This window comes from Coffea eugenioides, chromosome 5, assembly GCF_003713205.1.
Source record: "Coffea eugenioides isolate CCC68of chromosome 5, Ceug_1.0, whole genome shotgun sequence".
NCBI lineage: Eukaryota > Viridiplantae > Streptophyta > Magnoliopsida > Gentianales > Rubiaceae > Coffea > Coffea eugenioides.
This window is the reverse complement of record NC_040039.1, coordinates 41023842-41047185: the sequence shown is the minus strand read 5'-3', so window position 1 is coordinate 41047185 and position 23344 is coordinate 41023842. Positions and strand designations below refer to the sequence as shown.

The 23344-nt window shown below is 34.7% G+C and overlaps 1 protein-coding gene, 4 non-coding genes and 2 pseudogenes across 5 annotated transcripts; all 7 read right to left on the bottom strand.

Moving 5' to 3' along the window:
* Nucleotides 1-2323: 2323 nt before the first annotated feature.
* On the bottom strand, nt 2324-2450 carry LOC113772711. The gene has a single exon (XR_003468669.1). It is a non-coding gene; the product is annotated as a small nucleolar RNA snoR80 (small nucleolar RNA).
* Nucleotides 2451-2512: 62 nt separating this feature from the next.
* Nucleotides 2513-2607, bottom strand: LOC113772697. The gene has a single exon (XR_003468656.1). It is a non-coding gene; the product is annotated as a small nucleolar RNA Z152/R70/R12 (small nucleolar RNA).
* A 92-nt stretch (nt 2608-2699) lies between these two features.
* On the bottom strand, nt 2700-2788 carry LOC113772695. The gene has a single exon (XR_003468655.1). It is a non-coding gene; the product is annotated as a small nucleolar RNA R11/Z151 (small nucleolar RNA).
* Nucleotides 2789-2833: 45 nt separating this feature from the next.
* LOC113772694 lies at nt 2834-2931 on the bottom strand. Its single transcript, XR_003468654.1, has one exon. It is a non-coding gene; the product is annotated as a small nucleolar RNA Z157/R69/R10 (small nucleolar RNA).
* A 2673-nt stretch (nt 2932-5604) lies between these two features.
* Nucleotides 5605-7214, bottom strand: LOC113770557 (peroxidase 3-like). Its single transcript, XM_027315052.1, has 4 exons — nt 6800-7214; nt 6521-6718; nt 6268-6430; nt 5605-6199 (listed from the first exon to the last, which is right to left on the bottom strand). The coding sequence occupies exons 1-4, from the start codon at nt 7007-7009 to the stop codon at nt 5778-5780; spliced, it is 993 nt and encodes a 330-aa protein (XP_027170853.1). The 5' UTR covers nt 7010-7214; the 3' UTR covers nt 5605-5777.
* Nucleotides 7215-12593: 5379 nt separating this feature from the next.
* LOC113772490 lies at nt 12594-14804 on the bottom strand (annotated as a pseudogene).
* Nucleotides 14805-20120: 5316 nt separating this feature from the next.
* On the bottom strand, nt 20121-22314 carry LOC113772544 (annotated as a pseudogene).
* Nucleotides 22315-23344: the final 1030 nt, after the last annotated feature.

The window sequence follows — 23344 nt, the reverse complement described above, 5'->3', positions numbered from 1 at the left end:
TTTGAAAAAGACTTCTTCATGGGACTCGTGTGATTCTAATTTATACTGCATAATAGCGGGCAGGAGATTGAAATCAGTTTACTCAAAGAAAATTTCATGAATTTCACCCCTAACCCTGATTAAACTGAAACATCCATCTAAAATAACTTGTCAGCCTGAACTTTTTGGCTATCTAATTAAGTGCTCTCTTTTTTCTTTTTTTTTTTCCTTCTGGCTATATATTAAGAACTTAATTATAATGTAATATTTCTAAGTATATTAATTACTACTACTATATACTTATTGTGTTATATTTTGTAGCAAAGCAAAATGATTGTGAGGCTCTGGTGTATCTGCACGGGATAAGTCAGAACTGAGAAGGCAGCAAGCAGAAGCAGAAGAAGGCAGTCAGGGAGTGATAAATCATAAATGATCATTAGCTGCTTAGCTGAAAATGGATGGCTTGTTTTAGCTGGTAAATTTCTTCACACGCCAGACTTGCTCCCCTTGGAAACTTAATTATCATACAGGTACCACTACTACTAGCTAGCTACTAGAGTAAATTTTCACCAGACTAGAGTCCGCTCCTGAACACACGTTTCTTGAGATTCTGCCAGCCTTTTCCTTTTTTGTCGACTTATGAATATGAGTCAAGACTTTTTTTTTTTTTTACTTGTTGCAAGTGGACTGCCGGGCCCGACTTATGAATATGAGTCTGGTTTTTTTTTACTTGTTGCAGGTGGGCTGCTGGGCTGACATCTTTTAAAAAAAAAAAATTGTGTCAGGAGATTGATACCAAATTCCTGTCAGAACCCTAAGTGTTCGACTTTTCTTTTTTTTGTCAATATTCTAAGTAATTAGCCCCCATAGTCAAACCATTTCCCTTGTCTCTCTTTTTTCACAAATCCTCATACTACCTTGCATTCGTTACACTTCGTATATACAAAGTCATGAAAGAGAAGAGAAGGGAAATTTCACAGCCCCGTTCTTCTCTCAAACAAGAACACACTCGTGATGAATATTGTTAAATCCAGCCCAGGCCCCCATGCTCTTCCAAACTTGAATAAAGAAAAAAATCCAAAATATTTCCAACCACACTAATTTTTCACTTCAAGGTTCTGTAAAATGTCAGCAATTAACTACCACATGCCTGCTGGCACCACCGCCGTTGTCAGAGGCCGGGGCCATCCATAGCAGCCAGCAGCGAGACTACTACTAATGGGAACTTTCACTTCTTTGACACCAAAAACAACAGCTATTCGTTGCATTCGCAGCTTGGTGGGTCGTACAAGGAATGCCAATTTTCAACTGAGTCGAGGGGTATTTCGATGTTGAAAAGGCATAGTAACAGAAGAGGGTCCTCTACAGTTTACAATGTAGAGGGAGAAGGGATGGTGGATTTGGAGAGTAGTGAATTGGAGCTCAAAGTTCATACCAATAGAGCCAAGAAAAGAGTGATTTATCATCTGAAATTGAGTGTCGTCGGGAGCAATAACGACGTCGGTGGTGATCAATGTAATATTATCGAATTCAAGTTAATAATGTTGAGCCGAATAACACAAGTTATAATAAAAATATGATACATGCTCCAGAATTCATTCTCACATTATTTTAAGTGAAACTTTAGTACTAGTGCAATTAGAGAACCAATCAAGCCAAACTTTCCTTGAGCCAAAGCCAGCATCTTTCCATTTTCCAGATAACTAGGCACAAATATAACCATGTCATAACAACAAAGGCCGAGTAATACACGACACAAGCCACAAAATTCCATTCCGCATCGTAGCTCAAACTCTAGCACTACAACAATATCGAGAACCTAAAACACATCCCAAGTCAAATATACCCTTTACGATTGACAAGGATATGGGTAGATTCTGATATATACCACGGTCCACATAAACTAAACTACATAGAAATGAGAAGCTTTCCAGAAACAAAGCATCAGACTGAACCTAAAATACTACTTTGTATTAATTTAAACAAGTGAAACTACACAAGAATTCCCACAAATGAGAAATTGAATACAACAAACAGCCAATAAGTATGCATCCCACCACAAATTTAAGCAGGAAAGCCTTACCTGTAGACTCCACAGTGCTACAGATACCACCAACTGCATCCGGGGTGAAGATTGATCCGCAGCATATACCCTGTATCCCTCCTCCCATGTCCAAATACTGTGCCAACAATTCCATCCAAACAAAATTGAAGATTGATTCTAGTTTTCTTGAACCTCAGGCTCCCAAAGCTTTTCAACTTTTCTCACAATATTTAGATTCCTGTGAAGATTAAGCAAAGAAATGCAATAGAATCAAATGAAGGAAAAAAAACTAGAGCTAAAAAATATAAGTGGCGTTTCCAGGATCTAATGGCATTACAAAAGTTATCCATCAATCAGGATAACCACAATTGATATTGCGCCCGAGCCATTATACCAAGAGGAACCAGATTTATCCCCCAGAATTGGTAATGGACGCCATTTTTCTACTCCTAAACTACCAAAACAAATTATAATTGAAAGAAAAAAAATGATGCTCAGTGGAAGGAGAAGTCATTAGATAAATGGGCTCACGGATACTTCCACTGCCCTAAAACACCATATGGTGCTCATCTCATCACAGCATCATTATCCAATAAGAAAGAAAAAAAACCAATATTAAATTAAAAAAATGATCTTATAATAAAAGCAATGCAACCAAACAAAAAATTTAAAACGAGGGCTTCAGTGTGTGTAACAATGAGATCACTGATTAAGAATAATCTCACAGAAATCCGCTAAGATAATTAAAATTTTCATCCTAAGCCCACTAGAAAAAATTTGAAAAAAAAAAGATTTATCAAGAAATTAAATTAATGTGCTCAGACAGCCAAGGGTTTCTCTTCAAAACTGGGGCTTGAAATCCCAGATCAGAAACTCTAGTCCAGCAAAATACTCATCACCGCACACAAAAGCTGGAAAAGCAACATGAAACGAAGGTATCTACAAAGATGAAAGTAAATAAAAATTGAAAACAAAAACCCAGAAAAAAAACCAAAAAAAAATTATGAGCTGGGATTGGAGAGGGAATACAGGAATCGATGAAGAGCTGGGCAGAGGAGATGGGGTATATAAAGAAAGAGAGCGATGTTCTCTATGCGATGCAGCTAGGGTTTATGGAGGGTTGTGATGGGATTTATCTATTGGGTTTCTTATGGGCTGAAATGTTCATGGGTTGGAAAATAATATATGGGCCATTCTAATCGAAGTAATGTTTCTTTAAGTGGGCTTTGAATAATTTCAGGGAGTGTTTACTTGTGATTGGGTCTTTGTCTTTTTCTTTGGTTTTTTTTTCCAAAATAATTTGCATATTTTGGAATCTGATTTCATGGAAATGAGAAAATAATTGCTGCCATATATCGAGTTTGTAGATTTTTATTGTAACGTCTATGTTTGGATGGGAGTGTTTTTTAAAAACTACTTTTTCAAATACAATAAAAATTTTTAAAAAGTATTCTAAAAAGTAATCTAAAAATTAGTTTAAATTTTTTTAAAATTTTAAAAAATATCTCAAAATATATTCTAGAAACTCTTCTACTCTTAATTATTTCAAAATATTTTCTGAAAATATTTCAAAATATAATCTAAAAACTCTGTTACAGCAAAATTTTTAAAAATACCCCCAAAAACAGCTAATCCAGACGGATTCAGTTTGGAGTTAGTAATACAGAGGCTTTATTGAAAAGCCATTATTAGTGGACTGAGTCAAAGAATGGGGAAGTGAAAATTTCAAGTCAAATTTGATCCTTTTTCTTTTTTTGGGTCCACTTTTGAATCTTCAACTCAACTTTGATCCTTTTTTTTTGGGTCCACTTTTTGCGTCTTCGATTTAGAAATTTGAAGTTTGAAAATTCCATATACTACTATTTTTGTGTGAGTGTTTTGCTCCCAAAAGAAAGTAGTGTATTGGAATTGATTTTGACTTTCTTGTCATTACCATTATTGGGGGATTGGACTTCTAAATTTACTGGAATTAATCTCCACCGACAAGCAACCATTGCTTTTTTTTTTTTTTGTATAATAACAAAACACGCTAGTGATTGAAGATGTTTGATCACGCTTTTTAAACTTAATGATTAGTTGGGAATTGTACCATCCTCAAAGAACTCGAGATACTATCATCCACAATACAATACGATGAGACATAACAATTAGTTCATTCAAGTGATTTCAAAGAAAACAGTACTCAAAAAATGGCACAAAAAAAAAAAATGCAAACACGACTAGATTTCAAGCTAAAAGCTCAAGCGCCTTCATGGTATCACACGTGTGGAGCATTTTGAGATCATTTAAAAGTTCATAAAATTTTTATTTAGTCAAAATTAAGAGGTATACCCTCTTTATCATGTATTTTTTGAAATTTTTTTAATAAATAGGTCGGATCAACGTTTAACCCCTACCATTTCTAAATCTTTTTTTTTAATTTAAAAAAGCCATTGCTAATGCGAGATTGGAATTCTCCTAATTTTGTTTGCATAACAATTGAAAACCCCCCACCGAAAAAAAAAATTGATTGGGAAATCTTCATATTTCTGTTGTATATGGTTTGAGATAGCATTGACAAATTTCACCATTTTTAATGTTGAAAACCTAGAACCTGTAAACTGTAAAAAAAAAATTTCACAAGCTCGAATTGAAAAATGGCTAATGGATAAAAGAGCATGTATATTTACCAAATCAAAGAAACCCAAAATTTACTAGTTACGCAATACTCTCAAATCTAGCTTAAGTACCCTTTCTTTTAATGTGGTAATCCTATCCAATTAGTAAATTACTAACTCCAAAAGACAATTTGGACATAGATATATGGAATTGATAGCGTGACCACTGGCCAACATCTTCATTTTTCAGGAAATGAGGTATTTTATACGATTTAGTGTTAATAATGGAACTAATTATTTGATGAAATGGATAGAACAACATAAATTTCAATGGTAGCTTGCATATGTTGACTTTTTTTCTTTTTTTTTTTTCGAGTAACATGCACATTTTTTTAGCGTAAGTGAAAAGGTTCGAATCCAAAATCTCTTACCTACACTTTGTGGCCTGGACAACCTAATCCACTTCTCTCCCGAGTAACATGTACATGTTGATTCTTAGTTTAAGTACTTCTTATATTTTACCTAGAGACCATAATTAAACGTAAATTATAACTTATAACGGATATATGTTGTTTGACACTTCTTTTTTTTTCCACCACCAAAAACTTTTAAAAGGGAATTTAGTTAGGGGCATAAATAAGTCTAATCAAGTTGGATTCTCAATGGCCAAGTTTGTTTGTAAGAACATGACATTGTGCTCTAGCTTCGTTTGTTTACTTATCGAATTGAATTCAAATAAGCTTTTTTTTTTTAGTCGTGTTTGAGTAATTTAAAATTTAAAATATAAATATCAAATATTATGTTAACTGAGTCGAATTTGAAATTTTATCCAACACGAAATGTTATTCCTATTTGGTATGGTCCTTTGGTGAACAAAACTTGAATGAGTTCTAATTAGATTGAACTTGATTCGAGTATTGAATAGTTGGATTTGCTCCTCGACATAATCTCAAATGGAATATTGTTACTTTTTTTGGTTATAACTTCTATAATTTGCATGTCTTGTCTTTCATCATTTCAAATCAGGCGACAATAACTGTGACACAAAACAATTTGGCTATCAAATAAAGATAGCTTCCACATTCATAGTACACGTATGAGTTATGACTTACATTAACGAAATGCAATTATCAAATCTTAAAACAAAAGCAAGGCTTTTAACTATTGACAAATGCACAATGTTTCCTAATTTCACCGGAAGATCCTGTCTTTACTTCAATCCTTCCCATCTTCTCCATAGACAAAGCAAACTCCTGATAAAAATTCAGCAATGAACCCTGAAGAAGTTCGTTAATATATGAGAGTGTAGTCGAACTTGTTATCAAGGCTGCATCAGATTGGAATAGGCCTCTTCTCTTGAGTAGAAGTGTGTAGTAACTAAGATCAAATGTCCTAAAACTTCCTGGATCCATTTCAACTATCGTCGTTGCGTCGTTGATGGTTTTGCACTTTTTTGCTTTCAGATTTGCTGCATATTCACTGTCCAGAGATGGATCTTGATTACCAAGAATTCCAGAGAAATTGTACAGACGGTTTGAAAGTGCCGGAAAACAATGGGCAATTCCAATCGTATGAGCCCCTAAAGAAGACAAGAAATGTAAGAAATTTGTTGATATTAATGAATCATTTCGTAGTTTAGTAAATAACCTGATAACAAGACCAGATCCTTTAAATCTAGACCCTTGTTGGCAAAGGATGTTTGGAGTTGAGTGAAATTGAAAAATGGCGCTGGAATGTTTGTTAAGGCCTCAGAAGCACTTGATATTTGCCCATCCCTTCGACCAGTTGGAACCCTCCAAAAAGGACCTCCCTATCATGCCAAGATCACAAGATTAATCGATCGCGAAAAATTTCAGACGTCTAAGTTGGTCTAATTTAGTTACTGAAATCATGAACTTACTGTAACTACAATGGAATCTCTTGCAACCAGTGCTATGATATCTGCACAAGAAACAACTCCTGGACATTCAGCTTCTACTAGGCTCTTCACTCTGTCAATGAAGTCGAAGCCTCGTACAGTTTGGTTGGGAACAGCAATTTTCTCTGTCTGATTTCCTGAACTGGATGTGAAATTCAGAAGAATAGATGCATCACAGCCCTGTGGAAGCAACAAAACATTCATAAACATGAGTACAGATATGCAAATTTGCAACAGCGTAGGGATTTTTTTGATACTTACTCTGACAAAGCAGTCATGGAAATGCATTCTTATCAACGTTGCTGCAAGAGATGGAGCATTTGGAATATGCTCATGGACATAATCTTGTACAATCTCTTCTGCTTTGGGACATGTTTTAGCATAGAAATTCAGCTGCAAATCAGCCTGAGAAGAATTTATGGCTCCAAGAATAGCCAAAATTACAAGCCAGAAGTAGCCAAAAGTGTACATTTTGTTACTCTGGAACAACAATAGTCTGTACTAATGTTGGTTTGCAATCACCAACTCCAAATGGAATCAAACTTATAGGCACTCAATTGTCAAAAATAGGGACACATCACATAACATTCTTTCTCTTGCCTGACAAACATGTGCTTCAAGTCCCTCTTTCAAAGTTTTTTTACCATATTATCAGGAACTAAGAATAGTATTTTAAAAATGATTAGTTAGAACTGTCCCTGGCTGTATTCATGAGTAAGATTTATATGTCATAATCAAGTAGAACCCGCCTTTCCTCTGGGTGTCGCTATTTGTAAACTGCTTTCTCGCGGTTCAAGCAAAAAAGTACAAATGAAAGTAAATATCAATTACGTTGCTGTCAAATTTTCATCCGGTGTAAGTATAATAATAAGTAATGTTTATCCAAATATTTACTAGAATTAAAATTGGACAAGTACATGGGTTAGGAGAATCTTTTGTTTTAAAAGCTTGAGTGGTTTGGTCTGAAGCCCACACTCAACATTTTAGGTGCTTAATTTTCGCATTTTCAAAATTGTATGCTATAGTCTTAGAGAAGGAACATCAGAAACAATTACACTAGTTGCATCCTTAACCATGAGGTCTCGGGTTCGAAATCCATGAAAATGGAAAATATAGCGTTGAGAGAGCTTCCCCCCATAAGGAGCCCGACGTAACTCGAATAGGATTAGTCATAAACCGTAAAACGGATTCGGATACCTGTGGGTTATACCAAAAAAAAAAAAAAAGAAACAATTACACTAGTAACCATTTTTAAAAAAACGGTGTACAACGTTTTAAAGAGTTTATAATTTATTACAAATAACTCATACAAATTTGGAAGAGGGTTCTAATATTTAGGTATTATTCGCAAGAATTCATATACATTAATTATGTTAGAATCACATGGGACGGTCTAAATGTTATATTTTAACTTCGTATTGACAGCCAAATTTGACAACGATACCTGCCCCTTGTCCTACACTATCAAGCTGATCTTCTTAAAAAAGATGTTCATTGACGCTGTAATTTGTGTCCACTACCAATTGAAATACAAATTGCTAATACTTTTCACCTGCTTTGGCTAATCAATTGAATGATGAGAACATTTTCAGAAAGGGAAGGATGGTAGATAAGTCATTTGGTGGGGGCGGCTGAAGCAGGATGCTGACTATTCTTTTTATGCCTTGTGGCTTTATCTTTCATTAATGATTTGGAACCTGCTACCACATTGGCAGCCAGCTCACAGAGTATAGATTATGAAATCGACTTGGGAGATCAAAAAAGATGATTAATACATCGAGGAGGAACTGTTACATCTATTTCGCTAGTATTTGCTTTTGTTGAATGTTTTAGGTGATTTTGGATAATCATAATCATGCTCCGCTTATTATTATGCAGTGTGCTTTACTTAACTGTTTTATGTTGTACTTTAGGCTACTTTTTAGCATAAGAAGTAATGAAAGGACATCTACAAAGACAACATTTGATAAAGAGCAATATTCTTGCTGTTTGTTAAGGAATATGGTTCTTTTCCTAATAAATGAGCAACTTCTGCAACTTTTAGATCTGTTCTTGTAGAGTTTATTGTTTCGTTGAATGGGTAAAAGCTGTGTAATGCATTTTTGCAGGTCCAATCAGAGGGTGATCTGCTCACTTTTCTTTTTATTTTTTTTTTTTGGAAATTCTTTTTTGTTTATTGCAATAGAGGCGTAGGAGATTTCAGAAATTGAAATCATTCTACAGAAAAATGAAATCACAAGTCAGTTGAACATTGAAACATCATAGTATGTCGATCACATGAAATCAAATTCCAATTTATTGTCCACTTGCAATTTTTCTTGCTCATGGACGTAGTTCAACTGCCTGCTAGTTAAATCAGTTATAATAGGGAAGAAATCCTAACAAGGGTTTCCCAAATTTCTTTCTAAAATGCTTTAATTTGTCTACAATAGTAGGGAAAAGTTGATTTTGTAGGACAAAATATGTCATCGTGCTATACCTGCAAAAATGATCAATAAGGATTTATCTTATGTTTTCTTCTTTTTTTTTGGTAACATAGGATTAATCTTATGTAGTCCAACAGTGTCTACTACTCAATTTGGTACAATGTTTTTCACGGATATAAACAACATACTTTTTAAAATTTTTTATATTTTTTACAATGTATGTAGGAAGATTCAAATCGAAATCTCTCACTTACACCTTTCCTGAAACCACCCAATCTATCCCTCTCCCAACATACATCATTACTGACTAGACATATGATTACCTATAACCTTTTATAGATGGTTATTTTTTTCTTTTGGCCCATGCAACGGGCCATGTTTTCTTATTGACTCTTGCGTGGTTTCTTGTTTCTCTTGAACCGGGAAAAAATATATGTCTAATGCGAAAAACAAGTATCTAATGTTGGGAAATATTGCTATACAATATGCACCATCACTTAAAACAGGAAAGACATCTGGGTCCAGGATAAAATGCCAAAAGAGTACCAAAAGAGGAAATTTCTCTACGTTAGCCTGGGCATCATGATAGAATACTAATTATATCTGTTCCTGGAGCTTGATTCATTCGGCTGGAAGCAAGTTAAACTATATCTCTCGAGGGTTTCAAGCAATTAAATATGTGAAATGAGTGAAGAATCAATCATTAACTTCAGCATTATGATTAGTCATCTATAGATTGACAATGCACGTTTTAATGTGAAAACAGTTTTTAACCTAAGCTCGCAGGGGAAATTCAGCTACACTGCTACTACGATTACTCGCGACAAAAAATGTCAAGCAAGAAGTAGTATTATTATTAAGGCAAAACTTCTCAACGGCCCTCAAACTATTAAGAAGTTCAACTTTTGGCCATTCAATTGTTGATTGGATAGTTTTAACTCTCCAACTAATTAATTAATATGTATACTTATAGTCCTTCCGTTAATTTGAATCATTATATTTAACAGAAATAACCCCATATGCGAGGCACAGGGGATAAACGAGGGGTCTTTTCATCTATATAGGATATGCGTTGTGAAACCTTCTAAGACAATGCTATTGTTGCTTTATATCTTCCTCAAGAACTCATCGAAAAATAGACACCATCACCTCTAACCTTGCCAAAATTGCCTCTCTCTCTCTCTCTCTCCCACACACCAAAATATAATTCACACCCTAAAATTCTTAAAAGATTAAAGTAAAACTGTAAAGGAGAAAAGTAAAATAAAACCACCTCCCAATTTTGCCCCTTTACTCTCTAATGAATTCACAGGTTCCTGCTAACTTTAAACTAGCCAAAGTTCCTCTCCACCAGAAAAGGTTCATCAGTTTGTCATTTTTTACTAAGATTTTCTTTTGGATTCTAGTGGCAACACAGGCAGCGGCAACTCTTGCACTTTAGCTCGTCCTTTTTCCTCGTCTTTTTTCTAGTTCTTCTTTTATTGATTTTTCCTTTTTTGAATTTGGATGGAATTAAAGAGGTTAAAGTTGAGATTTGAAGGACTTTCGGTGGTTGGTTTTAGGACAAAGGCTGAAAAGATGAAGATGGGGCCATGGATTTTTATGACTGAAGTTTAAGGGAAGGTGCAAAATGGAAGTTGAGGTCTCTGGTTCAGGTGATTAAGACTTCGATGATGAAGTTGTTGATGATTCTTAAAGATAAGGAAAATATATGAGAATTGAATTTGTAGTAAAGAATCAACAGACAAAAAGCCCCTCGCTCATCCTCACGCCTCATGCATGGTGCTATTTCTATTAAACATATCGATTCAAATTGATGTAACGGCTCTAAGCATGCATTTTAATTAGTTGGTAGGTCGAATCCGTCTATTTAATAATTGAATGATCAAAAGTTAAAGTTCGTCATAGTTTGAGGGCCACCGATGAAAATCAATCCTCCACCATTAACAACAAAAATGTTTCATTTACTCTGTCTAAATTCTAGCACTCTAAAAGCCGAGAGAGAGAGAGAGAACCTTAAACAAAAAAAAAAAAGAAAAAAAAAGAGCTTGTCTATTAAGTAGCTGTAGCAGTTAAAATAGGGGTTGGAGGAATTCGTAACAAAGTTGACTGGGTTTCCTGTACTTTTGGGTTGCAGATTCTAATAGCCTTGGCCCATTATTACTGCCATGGTTCCGTGGCTTAAACTAAGAGAACGAATTGGGTACTTCGACCCCCTGTATGGCTTAGCATCTAACCATATGACGGGCTGGGAAGCCTAATAGTTTGGTTTTAATCTGGCAATAGGCCCAACTCCCACATCTTGTTTCGTTAATTGGAAGAATTGCATAAGTTTTTGGTAGGTATTAAATGTTTTTCTTTTTAATTTTTTTAATACCACTAGGAGTGCGGCGATGGATCTTGGTAGGATAGTTCGTTTTATACTTTTATACCGTAATCTCTCTCATTTATACTTTCTAATGTTCCCTATTACCCAAAAACAAATATGCTGAAGAACGCATAAAACAATAGTGGGCTCACTAATAGGCTAATAGCAGTAAGTTGTGACTGTATTGTCCGTGCAAACAAACTCAGTTGTGATAATCTGCAGAGATTTAAAATTCTTCTGCCATCACTTCAAATTCACCATGATTCTCAAGCTAATGAGTACTGTTGTTGGCATAAAACTTATTGTCTGTATTAACCATTTGTTAATCCAGTCATTGTCTGCCACTTTCTCTCGTGATCATCACAATCAGCCAATACAAATGAACTCTTTTTTTTTTTCTAAATTATTTTGTCAATGGCTATGTCTAATTTATTTCCTTTTTTTCGTTATTTATTTAATTTCTTCAGTCTTGACTCGGATAGAACACTGGCAAGAAAATTTTTATTCTCTTCGTTCTGTTGATAATGTCATGTTTCACTTTATTGATATTCCAAAATAAGAGTCATCATTTCAAATTTAACATTTGCTTTCTAATTTTGTCAGTTAAAAAAGTAACTTTTTTAAATTTCAGTGCACATTTAACAAGAAAATATTTTGAATCTAAAGGATACATATGTAAATTCATCAATGATGCCTCATCTAGACATAATGATTATTGTTTCTGCATAAAAAGTTGAATTCTCAAAAAATGACTCTAATATTAGGATGGAGAGAGTATTTGTTTAGAATTTTTTTTGAGTATAATACCCGGCAGGACTCTTAGAATTTTTCTAACTATCAGATTTGGGATTTGAGTCCTGCACCTGGCAATTGAGAGTGGGAAGTGTGGGAGGGGTAGGAGGGTGAAAAATAAAAAGTGTAATACTCATTATATTACTCAAAAAATATAGCTGCGAGAAAATAGGCTCATGTAATATCCAAAGGTTTTGAAATCAAGAAGAATGGGCACATATTGTGTTTGGATATCAAGAATTTAAGAAAAAAGAAATTTCAGATTTTGTTTTACTTGTATCATACACACAATTTTCAACCACTTTTTTATCTTATATAAATCACATCACAAAAAATATTACAATAATTATTTCAAATAACCTCCTATCCAAACAAAATGAATAATAACAACACAAACGCAACAGAATCCAATTGGCCACTACGATTACACAATCAATTCAATATCCAGTAAGAACTAAGAAAAATTTGTTTAGTTAACGAAGGCACACTGTTTCCTGATTTCACCATTCTTGCCAGTAAGAACTCCGATGCGACCCATATTCACCATTGAAACCCCAAAATCATCAAAGAAGCTCATGGATCCCGCATGGCTTAGATGTTGTTGGATATAGGTTTTTGTTTCAGTGTCATCCAAAAGAGCTGCGTCAGATTGAAAAAGCCCTCTTCTATTACTTACTGTAGTATAATAATCAATATCAAATTTTTTTGGACTGCTGTCCATCTGAAGAATTGTAGTAACATCTCCTGGCTTGCATTGTCGCTTTAGCTTAGCAAGGTACTTAGGGTCCAAGCTTGGATCAGTGTCACCTTTGCCTGTGAAATTGAACAAACGTGGGTTGACGCCAATGCAATGAGATATCCCAATCGTGTGCCCTCCTGAAAAAAGAAAGAAATGAAGTTAGAAAAAGTTCTCTACCATGATATTTTTGAAGGGGAATATCCTATGTCATAGTTTCTACAGCATAATGTAATTTTTTTTTTAGAAAAGTTTCTACAGCATAATGTAATTTTTTTTTTTTTTAAATTTTTATGCTAAAAATTTCTCGATATGGAGGCCAAAAAGGTAGTTGAGAGATGCGTTTAAAAGTTTTTTTGGAACAGTTTTGAGAAAAAATGCAACCTAAATCTTGCCTTTCAGATTTTTAAGATTTCCTGGCTCCTCATCTTTGCTAGGAATAGAGGCATAAAAATCCACACTACTTGGGAAATCAAACCATGTGCACGTCAGATTAAATATAGAGGCTAGATGTGTCAAAAAGAACCATTTTTAGACAGAATTAGAATGTTTAATCTTGAAAAAGGATTCAAAAGTATTAGGATTAAAAGTAACAAGGGCATAATTCAAAACATGATCGATGATCATCATGTACGTTACTGAGAGGTACCTGATAGAACTGCAAGGTCTTTGACACTCAAACCCACAGATTGAAATGATGCTTTCAATTGAGTTATGTTCATGAAAGGTGAAGGCAGCTTGTTTAAGGCCTCTGAAGCTATAGAGACTGTTCCATCTCTTCGGCCTAACTCGACTTGCCATGAGGGTCCCTTAATCTGCATGAAAACTGCCACCTTTAGCGCACTTGTTTTACAAGTTTATATTTCCTCAAAGTTTAAAATTTGGAAGAGTTTCAAAATATTCACCAAAGTAACAGCATCACGGGCAACTAATGCCACGATATCTGCACAAGAAACAACACCAGGACATTTTTTCTCTACTGCTGATTTCACTGCATCAATAACTTGGAACCCTCTAAGAAATTGATTTGGGATTGCTGCTTTCTCAGCTTGATTGCTGGAGGTAGAGTTTAATAGGACCGAGCCATCACATCCCTGCAAATAAAATTAACTCGTTAGACAACAATTTTTTTTCTTCGAAATAACGAATTATCGGTATATCAACAATTGAGAAGAAACAACATCATTGTCCATTCAAGAGTATAATGTTATATATTTGTTGTATATGGAAGTAGTATACACAAAGGTGATGAACTTTTCATGTTTAGTAAAGGCAGTACTATATTTTGTATTTTGCTTGAGATTAATTTGCATTGACAATCATTTCTATCCATATCCACAAAAGGACTAGTAGCCAGCTTGTTAAAATGAAACTAGTGTAGCATATATATAGTGAGACTAAAAAATTGAACCCTTAAATCCTCTCTCGAACTACATTGCCTTTTCTTTGTCCTTTAGGCTCTGATGGGTAACAAGGTCAACTCCTTAATCTAGACCTAGGCATAAAACATATCAGCCCCATTAACCAACAATTATCTTAATCAGGCTTTAAGCATAAAACATAATATCCTCCATTAACCATGTAATCGCGACGAAGAAACCTAAATGTACAAATTCTATGCTAAGATGTCTCCAACAACGACAACCTTATTCAACACCTATAATATGTAGAACAAGCTACATGTATGGTTTTAGTACATGGCCATTAGATGTGATAATCCTATGTGCACCATAAGAAAAATTGGAAAGGTTGATGTGTGATCTTACCCGAACAAAACAATCGTGGAAATGCATTCTCAATAATGGAGGAGCAAGACTTGGTGTTCGAGAAATGAATTTTGCTGTTGCGTCTTTGACAATGTACCCCATGGAGGGACATGTCTTTTCGTAAAAATTGACATCTAAGCCTTGTCCCTTCGACAGTTTTAAAACACACAGAACACATAACAGTTGAAGAAAGATAAGAGAAAGAAACTTGGACAATGCCATTGTTTTTGCTACGAACCAAAGTATTTCTTTCTATTGTAAATCTCTGAAGAACAAAACACATTGCCACCCTTTAAATAGTTAGAGCCATTTGAATGTTTCACTGCAAAAAACACAGCTGGGATGATGAGATTAATTATTGGTTCAGTAGTTAGTACAGCGTAAGGCAAATTTTTAAATGCTAATGCGGGCTATTTTTTTTTTTTTTTGCATTAGAATTGGTTGACTTCGAAGAATACAATTATTGTCAACGATGGCAGCAGTGAAAACAATTTCTGGGTTTTAGTGGCAGCATCGTGGAGAATGGACAGCTTTGATCGATAGAATTTAAGAATGTGTGTTCTTTCTAGGGACATAATTTTGACTAACTAATTTCTGATTTATTGAGGTAGTTTAAATTCTAATACAGACTAACGAGACCCGTTGGTTTACATGATGATGCTTATTATTTATCATTGCTTGTCGAAAATTGATAGTTTGACCTTAATAACATTTCGGCGTCAATTGCGTAAACTCTGAGCAGTGTGGCATATTTTATAAACAAGTTTGTCAGTTCCAACTGATTAAATTGATCGGTATTTACAACTTGCTTTTAGGCATTCCTTGTCAGAATCAATGATTATTTTGCAAAGTTTTTTTTTTTTTGTAATACATGTTACAAGATGAGAAATTGAAAAAGCAAGACAAAGAGCTTGGTGTGCACTGAAAATCATACAGCTATAATTGTCAACGAAATGCTGGTGAGAAGGGGCATATGTCACCCTTTTATATGTTTCCATATGGATAAAATGAATGAACCTCAACAACTATATTGATCCTAGTCTCCATCTCTTTAAAGCAGTTTGTAAACTTTAACTCTCTGAAAACAAAATTAGAAGTAGATCAAGTTTGTCGTATTAGGAGTTAGGACCAAGTTAAAAGGGCAAGTCAACTATTGGCGAGTTAACTCTTTGGATGATTTCTTTGCATCTCGGATTTCGATCTAAGGGGGAAAAACACAATAAACAAGTTAACAATTGAACAATAATATGTGCAAAATAATACTCATATGTATGTTATAAGTATGAATATTATTGTGCTTAGTGCCTAGTTTTGATAAAGATGACATTCTGTCTGGTTTAGGTCTGATTGTTAGGTTCATGAGTAAAGGGTTGTGTCCCATATTGGTCCGAGAGATGAAAAAAGAGCGGTTGATATGTAAATAAGGGCACAAGACTTAATAGCTTAAGTTTTTGGATTAGAGTTGGGTTCCTAACTTACATATTGGATTTTTTGGTGGACTCTCTCAAGTTGTTTATCCTTATCAAATTGGTATTAGAGTTTCAGGTTGTAAGACTGGATTACTCATGGGTAAATGGATTCTTCTCGTAGTTAAACCGATGAAAATTCTCCTCTTGATGGTGGGCTGAAGTATCAAGGAATTTAGTTGGTGTTGGATCAGATGTGTCATGGGTTTGGCAGAGGTCCGGTTGGAGTTAGACTAAGGAGCCAAGGGTTGGCAGGGTTCCAAAATGTAGTTTGGATGTTGAAGAAGAGTGGGTCCGTGTTTGGAAGAAGAGGTGAGTCAGGTGACCTTAAGTAATAAGGTAGGGTTGCGTTGCCCGAAGAAGGGCTTGTAAATTTGGGTATAATTTGGGGATTACTCATGAAAGGGGAGATTTGATAGATTCATGAGTAAAAATTTGTGTTCTACATTGGTTCGAGAGATGAAGAAAGAGCGGTTAATATGTAAGTAAGAACCCAAGACCTAATAATTTAAACTTTTGGGGTTAGAATTGGGTTCTTGACTTTAGACTCTTTGGTAGACTCTCTCAAGGTGTTTATCCCTATCACTGATTATAGAGGACGTGCGTCTAATTTTATTAGACCAAAATTGTATTGATGTTAGATGTATTCCAAGAGAAACAAATAAAGTAGCATATACTTTAGTTCATCACGCTAAGACTGCCAATCCTTTTAAATCTCTTTGGAAATTTCCTCTAAATTTTATCAAACAATTCGTGCTAGACGATTTTCAACAATTTCATTAATAATGTTTCGTTTGTCTTTCTTATAAAAAAAATTGTGCTTAGTGCCTAACTAATTGAGGGCTCGACGGAATTGCCAGAATTCACGTACCAGCTGCCATTTGTGTAGTTTAAGTAGTCAATTTGTCGGTGGAAGATTTATTTTTTTTATATTAGTCACACTTGTGCATGTTCCTCCAACCAAAACTCAAAAGTTCCAGTGAAAACTAAAGCTGAGTTTCGTAGACAAACTAATGTGAATTCTTCCCCAAGTTTCAACTGCAATATATGTCAAAAGAACTAATTGATTATCTGGAACCTGCTACCACATTGGCAGCCAGCTCACAGAGTATAGATTGTGAAATCTACTTGGGAGATCAGAAAAGATGATTAATACATCGTGGAGGAACTGTTACACCTATTTCGCTAGTATTTGTTTTTGTTGAATGTTTTAGATGATTTTGGATAATCATAATCATGCTCCACTTATTATTATGCAGTGTGCTTTACTTAACTGTTTTATGTTGTACTTAGGCTACTTTTTAGCATAAGAAGTAATGAAAGGACATCTACAAAGATAACATTTGATAAAGAGCAATATTCTTGCTGTTTGTTAAGGAATATGGTTCTTTTCCTAATAAATGAGCAGCTTCTGCAACTTTTAGATCCGTTCTTTTAGAGTTTATTGTTTAGTTAAATGGTTAAAAGCTCTGTTTTTAAACTCGGATCGATTGGTCCGACCGATCAAATCGAGAATCGATCATTTATCCTATTCGAGTTAACTCTAAAAATCGAAAAATTTAAAAGTTGGTTTTATACTTTTATACCATAATCTCCCTCATTTATACTTTCTATCTAAACTTATTTACGCTAGATCTTCACTCGTTTATACTCCAGACAAACTGGTATGAAATGGAACTTATGAGATCCTTAATCCGTGCATAGATGGTCTTTAAATACATACTTTTCAGGGATTAACTTCATACACGTCTAAATATAGATATGGAATATCAAACTCTTTAAAGTTTTTATGGAGTCAAAATGTATCAACAAAATATTTATAAATTTCGCACTTTTTTAAAATGGTAAATCTACTCGATATCTTACACACTACCGAATTTGAATGTATATTATATTAGCAAGATTTAGAGCTCAAAAAACAGACTAAAATGATGTACCATGTTTCCTAATCCACTAGCGTATATATAGCTCACGGTGAACTGTGGAAGGTAACTACGACAAGAGCTTCCGAAGATTTCTAATGTTCCCTATTACCCAAAAACAAATATGCTGAAGAACGCATAAACAATAGTGGGCTCACTAATAGGCTAATAGCAGTAAGTTGTGACAATATTTGTCCGTGCAAACAAACTCAGTTATGATAATCTGCAGAAATTTAAAATTCTTCTGCCATCACTTCAAATTCACCATGATTCTCAAGCTAATAAGTACTGCTGTTGGCATAAAACTTATTGTCTGTATTATAACCATTTGTTAATCCAGTCATTGTCTGCCACTTTCTCTCATGATCATCACAATCAGCCAATGCAAATGAACTCTTTTTTTTCTAAATTATTTTCTCAATGGCTATGGCTAATTTATTTCCTTTTTTTTCGTTATTTATTTAATTTCTTCAGTCTTGACTCGGATAGAACATTGGCCAGGAAACTAGTATTTGGGTGTTTGGATTGTAAATTATTTGAGATAGAACAATAGTACTCAAAGGAAATTCTAAACAAATACTAACTCCATCCCAATATTAGAGTCACTTATTGAGAATTCAACTTTTTATGCAAAAACAATAATCATTATGTTTAGATGAGGCATCATTGATGAATTTACATATGTATCCTTTAGATTCAAAATATTTTCTTGTTAAATGTGCACTGAAATTTTAAAAATTTGCTTTTTTAAATGACAAGATTAGAAAGCAAATGTTAAATTTGAAATGATGACTCTTGTTTTGGAATATCAATAAAGTGAAAACATGACATTATCAATAGAATAAAGGGAATAAAATTTTGTGAGAAATTTTTGTGTGCAGGATTGAAGATTATTTCACTTTATTTACACCTTATTTACACACACTGACTTGCTTGCATCATTAACACATTTTCCAATTAGCTTTTTATCTTACATATATCATATCAAAAAAAGTGCTACAGTAAAAATATTTCAAATAATTTACAATCCAAACACACAAACTTAACCGTCCAATCTTCTATTGGATGATGACGTGGACCCCCTATTCACCGTCCACGTGTCCGCCCCTATCCACCTTCCACGAGTCCAACAGTGCTTCCGGGCACTGTTCGCTACTCTACCCAATAGCACTGTGCATCCTGGTGGGCCCGAGCTCTCTCGAGTGGCCAGGCACTGTTCGCTACTCTACCCAATAGCACTATGCATCTTGGTGGGCCCGACTCTCTCGAGTGGCCAGTGGGACACGTGGACGGTGGATAGGGGGTCCACGTCATCATCCAATGGAAGATTGGACGGTTGAGATTTACTCAACCCAATACAATTAACGGCTATAAGACGCTCGTTCTTGGATTGCCCTTTCTCTCTCCTCCCCAGATCAAATCCAAACCGTCTATCCTCCGGATGGAGGACACGTGGACACCCTATCCACCGTCCATGTGGCGCCCCGAGCGTCTTTGTAATAATGATTATTGTTCTGCATAAAAAGTTGAATTCTCAAGAAGTGACTCTAATATTGGGATGGAGGGAGTATTTGTTTAGAATTTCCTTCAAATATAATGTTTGGGAGGACTCTTCGAATTTTTCTAACTATCAGATTTGGGATTTGAGTCCTGCACCTGGCAATTGAAAGTGGGAAGAGTGTGTGTGTGTGTGTGGGGGGGTAGGAGGGTAAAAAGTATAATATTCATTATATTACTCAAAAAATATAGCTGCGAAAAATAGGCGTATGTAATATCCAAAGGTTTTGAAATCAAGAAGAATGGGCACATATTGTGTTTGGATATCAAAAAATCAAGAAAAAAGAAATTTTAAATTTTGTTTTGCTTATATCATACACACAATTTTGAATCACCTTTTTATCTTACATAAATCACATCATAAAAAGTGTTACAATAATTATTTCAAATAACCTCCTATCAAAACAAACTCAATTATTTTTGACTGCATATAAAATGAATAATAACAACACAAACGTAACAGAATCCAATTGGCCACTACGATTACACAATCAATTCAATATCCAGTTCTTGAAGTACTGAAACAAAGAGGAACTAAGAAAAATTTGCTTAGTTAACGAAGGCACACTGTTTCCTGATTTCACCATTCTTGCCAGTAAGAACTCCGATGCGACCCATATTCACCATTGAAACCCCAAAATCATCAAAGAAGCTCTTGGATCCAGCATGGCTTAGATGTTGTTGGATATAGGTTTTTGTTTCAGTGTCATCCAAAAGAGCTGCGTCAGATTGAAAAAGCCCTCTTCTATTACTTACTGTAGTATAAAAATCAGTATCAAATTTTTTTGGACTGCTGTCCATCTGAAGAATTGTAGTAACATCTCCGGGCTTGCATTGTCGCTTTAGCTTAGCAAGGTACTTAGGGTCCAAGCTTGGATCAGTGTCACCTTTGCCTGTGAAATTGAACAAACGAGGGTTGACGCCAGTGCAATGAGATATCCCAATCGTGTGCCCTCCTGAAAAAAGAAAGAAATGAAGTTAGAAAAAGTTCTCTACCATGATATTTTTGAAGGGGAATATCCTATGTCATAGTTTCTACAGCATAATGTAATTTTTTTTTTTAGAAAAATTTTTATGCTAAAAATTTCTCGACAATGGCATATGGAGGCCAAAAATGTAGTTGAGAGATGCGTTTAAAAATTTTTTCGGAACAGTTTTCAGAAAAAATGCAACCTAAATCTTGCCTTTTAGATTTTTAAGCTTTCCTGGCTCCTCATCTTTGCTAGGAATAGAGTTATAAAAATCCACACTACTTGGGAAATCAAACCATGTGCACGTCAGATTAAATATAGAGGCTAGATGTGTTAAAAAGAACCATTTTTGGATAGAATTAGAATGTTTAATCTTGAAAAAGGATTCAAAAGTATTAGGATTAAAAGTAACAAAGGCATAATTCAAAACATGATCGATGATCATCATGTACGTTATTGACAGGTACCTGATAGAACTACAAGGTCTTTGACACTCAAACCCACAGATTGAAATGATGCTTTCAATTGAGTTATGTTCATGAAAGGTGAAGGCAGCTTGTTCAAGGCCTCTGAAGCTTTAGAGACTGTTCCATCTCTTCGGCCTAACTCGACTTGCCATGATGGTCCCTTTATCTGCAAGAAAACTGCCACCTTTAGTACACTTGTTTTACAAGTTTATATTTCCTCAAAGTTTAAAATTTGGAAGAGTTTCAAAATATTCACCAAAGTAACAGCATCACGGGCAACTAATGCCACGATATCTGCACAAGAAACAACACCAGGACATATTTTCTCTACTGCTGATTTCACTGCATCAATAACTTGGTACCCTGTAAGAAATTGATTTGGGATTGCTGCTTTCTCAGCTTGATTTTTGGAGGTAGAGTTTAATAGGACCGAACCATCACATCCCTGCAAATAAAATTAACTCGTTAGACAACAAATTTTTTTTTTCTTTTCGAAATAACGAATTATCGTTATATCAACAATTGAGAAGAAACCACATCATTGTCCATTCGAGAGTATAATGTTATATATTTGTTGTATATGGAAGTAGTATACACAAAGGTGATGAACTTTTCATGTTTAGTAAAAGGCAGTACTATATTTTGTATTTTGCGTGAGATTAATTTGCATTGACAATCATTTCTATCCCTATCCACACAAGGAATAGTAGCCAGCTTGTTAAAATGAAACTAGTGTAGCATGTATAGAGTGAGACTACAAAATTGAACCCTTAAATCCTCTCTCAAACTGCATCGCCTTTTCTTTTTCCTTTAGGCTCTGATGGGTACGTAACAAGGTCAACTCCTTAATCTAGATCTAGGCATAAAACATATCAGCCCCATTAACCAACAATTATCTTAATCAGGCTTTAAGCATAAAACATAATATCCTCCATTAACCATGTAATCGTGACGAAGAAACCTAAATGTACTAATTCTATGCTAAGAAGTCTCCAACAACGACAACCTTTTTCAACACCTATAATATGTAGAACAAGCTGCATGTGTGGTTCTAGTACATGGCCATTAGATGTGATAATCCTATGTGCACCATAAGAAAAATTGGAAAGGTTGATGTGTGATCTTACCCGAACAAAACAATCGTGGAAATGCATTCTCAATAACGGAGGAGCAAGACTTGGTGTTCGAGAAATGAATTTTGCTGTTACGTCTTTGACAATGAACTCCAAGAAGGGACATGTCTTTTCGTAAAAATTGACATCTAAGCCTTTTCCATTCGAGGGGTTTAAAACACATAGAACACATAACAGTTGAAGAAAGATAAGAGAAAGAGACTTGGACAATGCCATTGTTTTTGCTACGAACCAAAGTATTTCTTTCTATTGTAAATCTCTGAAGAACAAAACACATTGCCACCCTTTAAATAGTTAGAGCCATTTGAATGTTTCACTGCAAAAAACACATAGCTGGGATGATGAGATTAATTATTGGGTTCAGTAGTTAGTACATCGTAAGGCAAATTTTTTTTGCATTAGAATTGGTTGACTTTGAAGAATACAATTATTGTCAATGATGCCAGCCGTGAAAAAAATTTCTGGGTTTTAGAGGCAGCATCTTAAAGAATGGAAAATTTTGATCAATAGAATTTAAGAATGTGTGTTCTTTCTAGGGACATAATTTTAAATAATTACTTTCTGATTTCATGAGGTAGTTTAAATTCTAATACAGACTAACGACACCTGTTGGTTTACATGATGAGGCTTATTATTTATCATTGCTTGTTGAAAATTGATAGTTTGACCTTAATAACATTTCGGTATCAATTGCGTAAACTCTGAACAGTGTGGCATATTTTATAAACAAGTTTGTCAGTTCCAACTGATTAAATTGATGGGTATTTACAACTTGCTTTTAGATATTCCTTGTCAGAATCAATGATTAATTTGTAAAGTTTTTTTTATTTTAATAATACATGTTGCAAGATGAGAAATTGCAAAAGCAAGCCAAAGAGTTTGGTGTGATACTGAAAATCATATAGCTATAATTGTCAACGAAATGCTGGTGAGAAGGGGCATATGTCACCCTTTTACATGTTTCCATATGGGTAGAATGAATGAACCTCAACAACTATATTGATCCTAGTCTCCATCTCTTTAAAGCAGTTTGTAAACTTTAACTCTCAGAAACAAAATTAGAAGTAGATCAAGTTTGTCGTATTAGGAGTTAGGACCAAGTTAAAAGGGCAAGTCAACTATTGGCGAGTTAACTCTTTGGATCATTTCTTTGCATCTCGGATTTCGATCTAAGGGGGAAAAACACAACAAACAAGTTAACA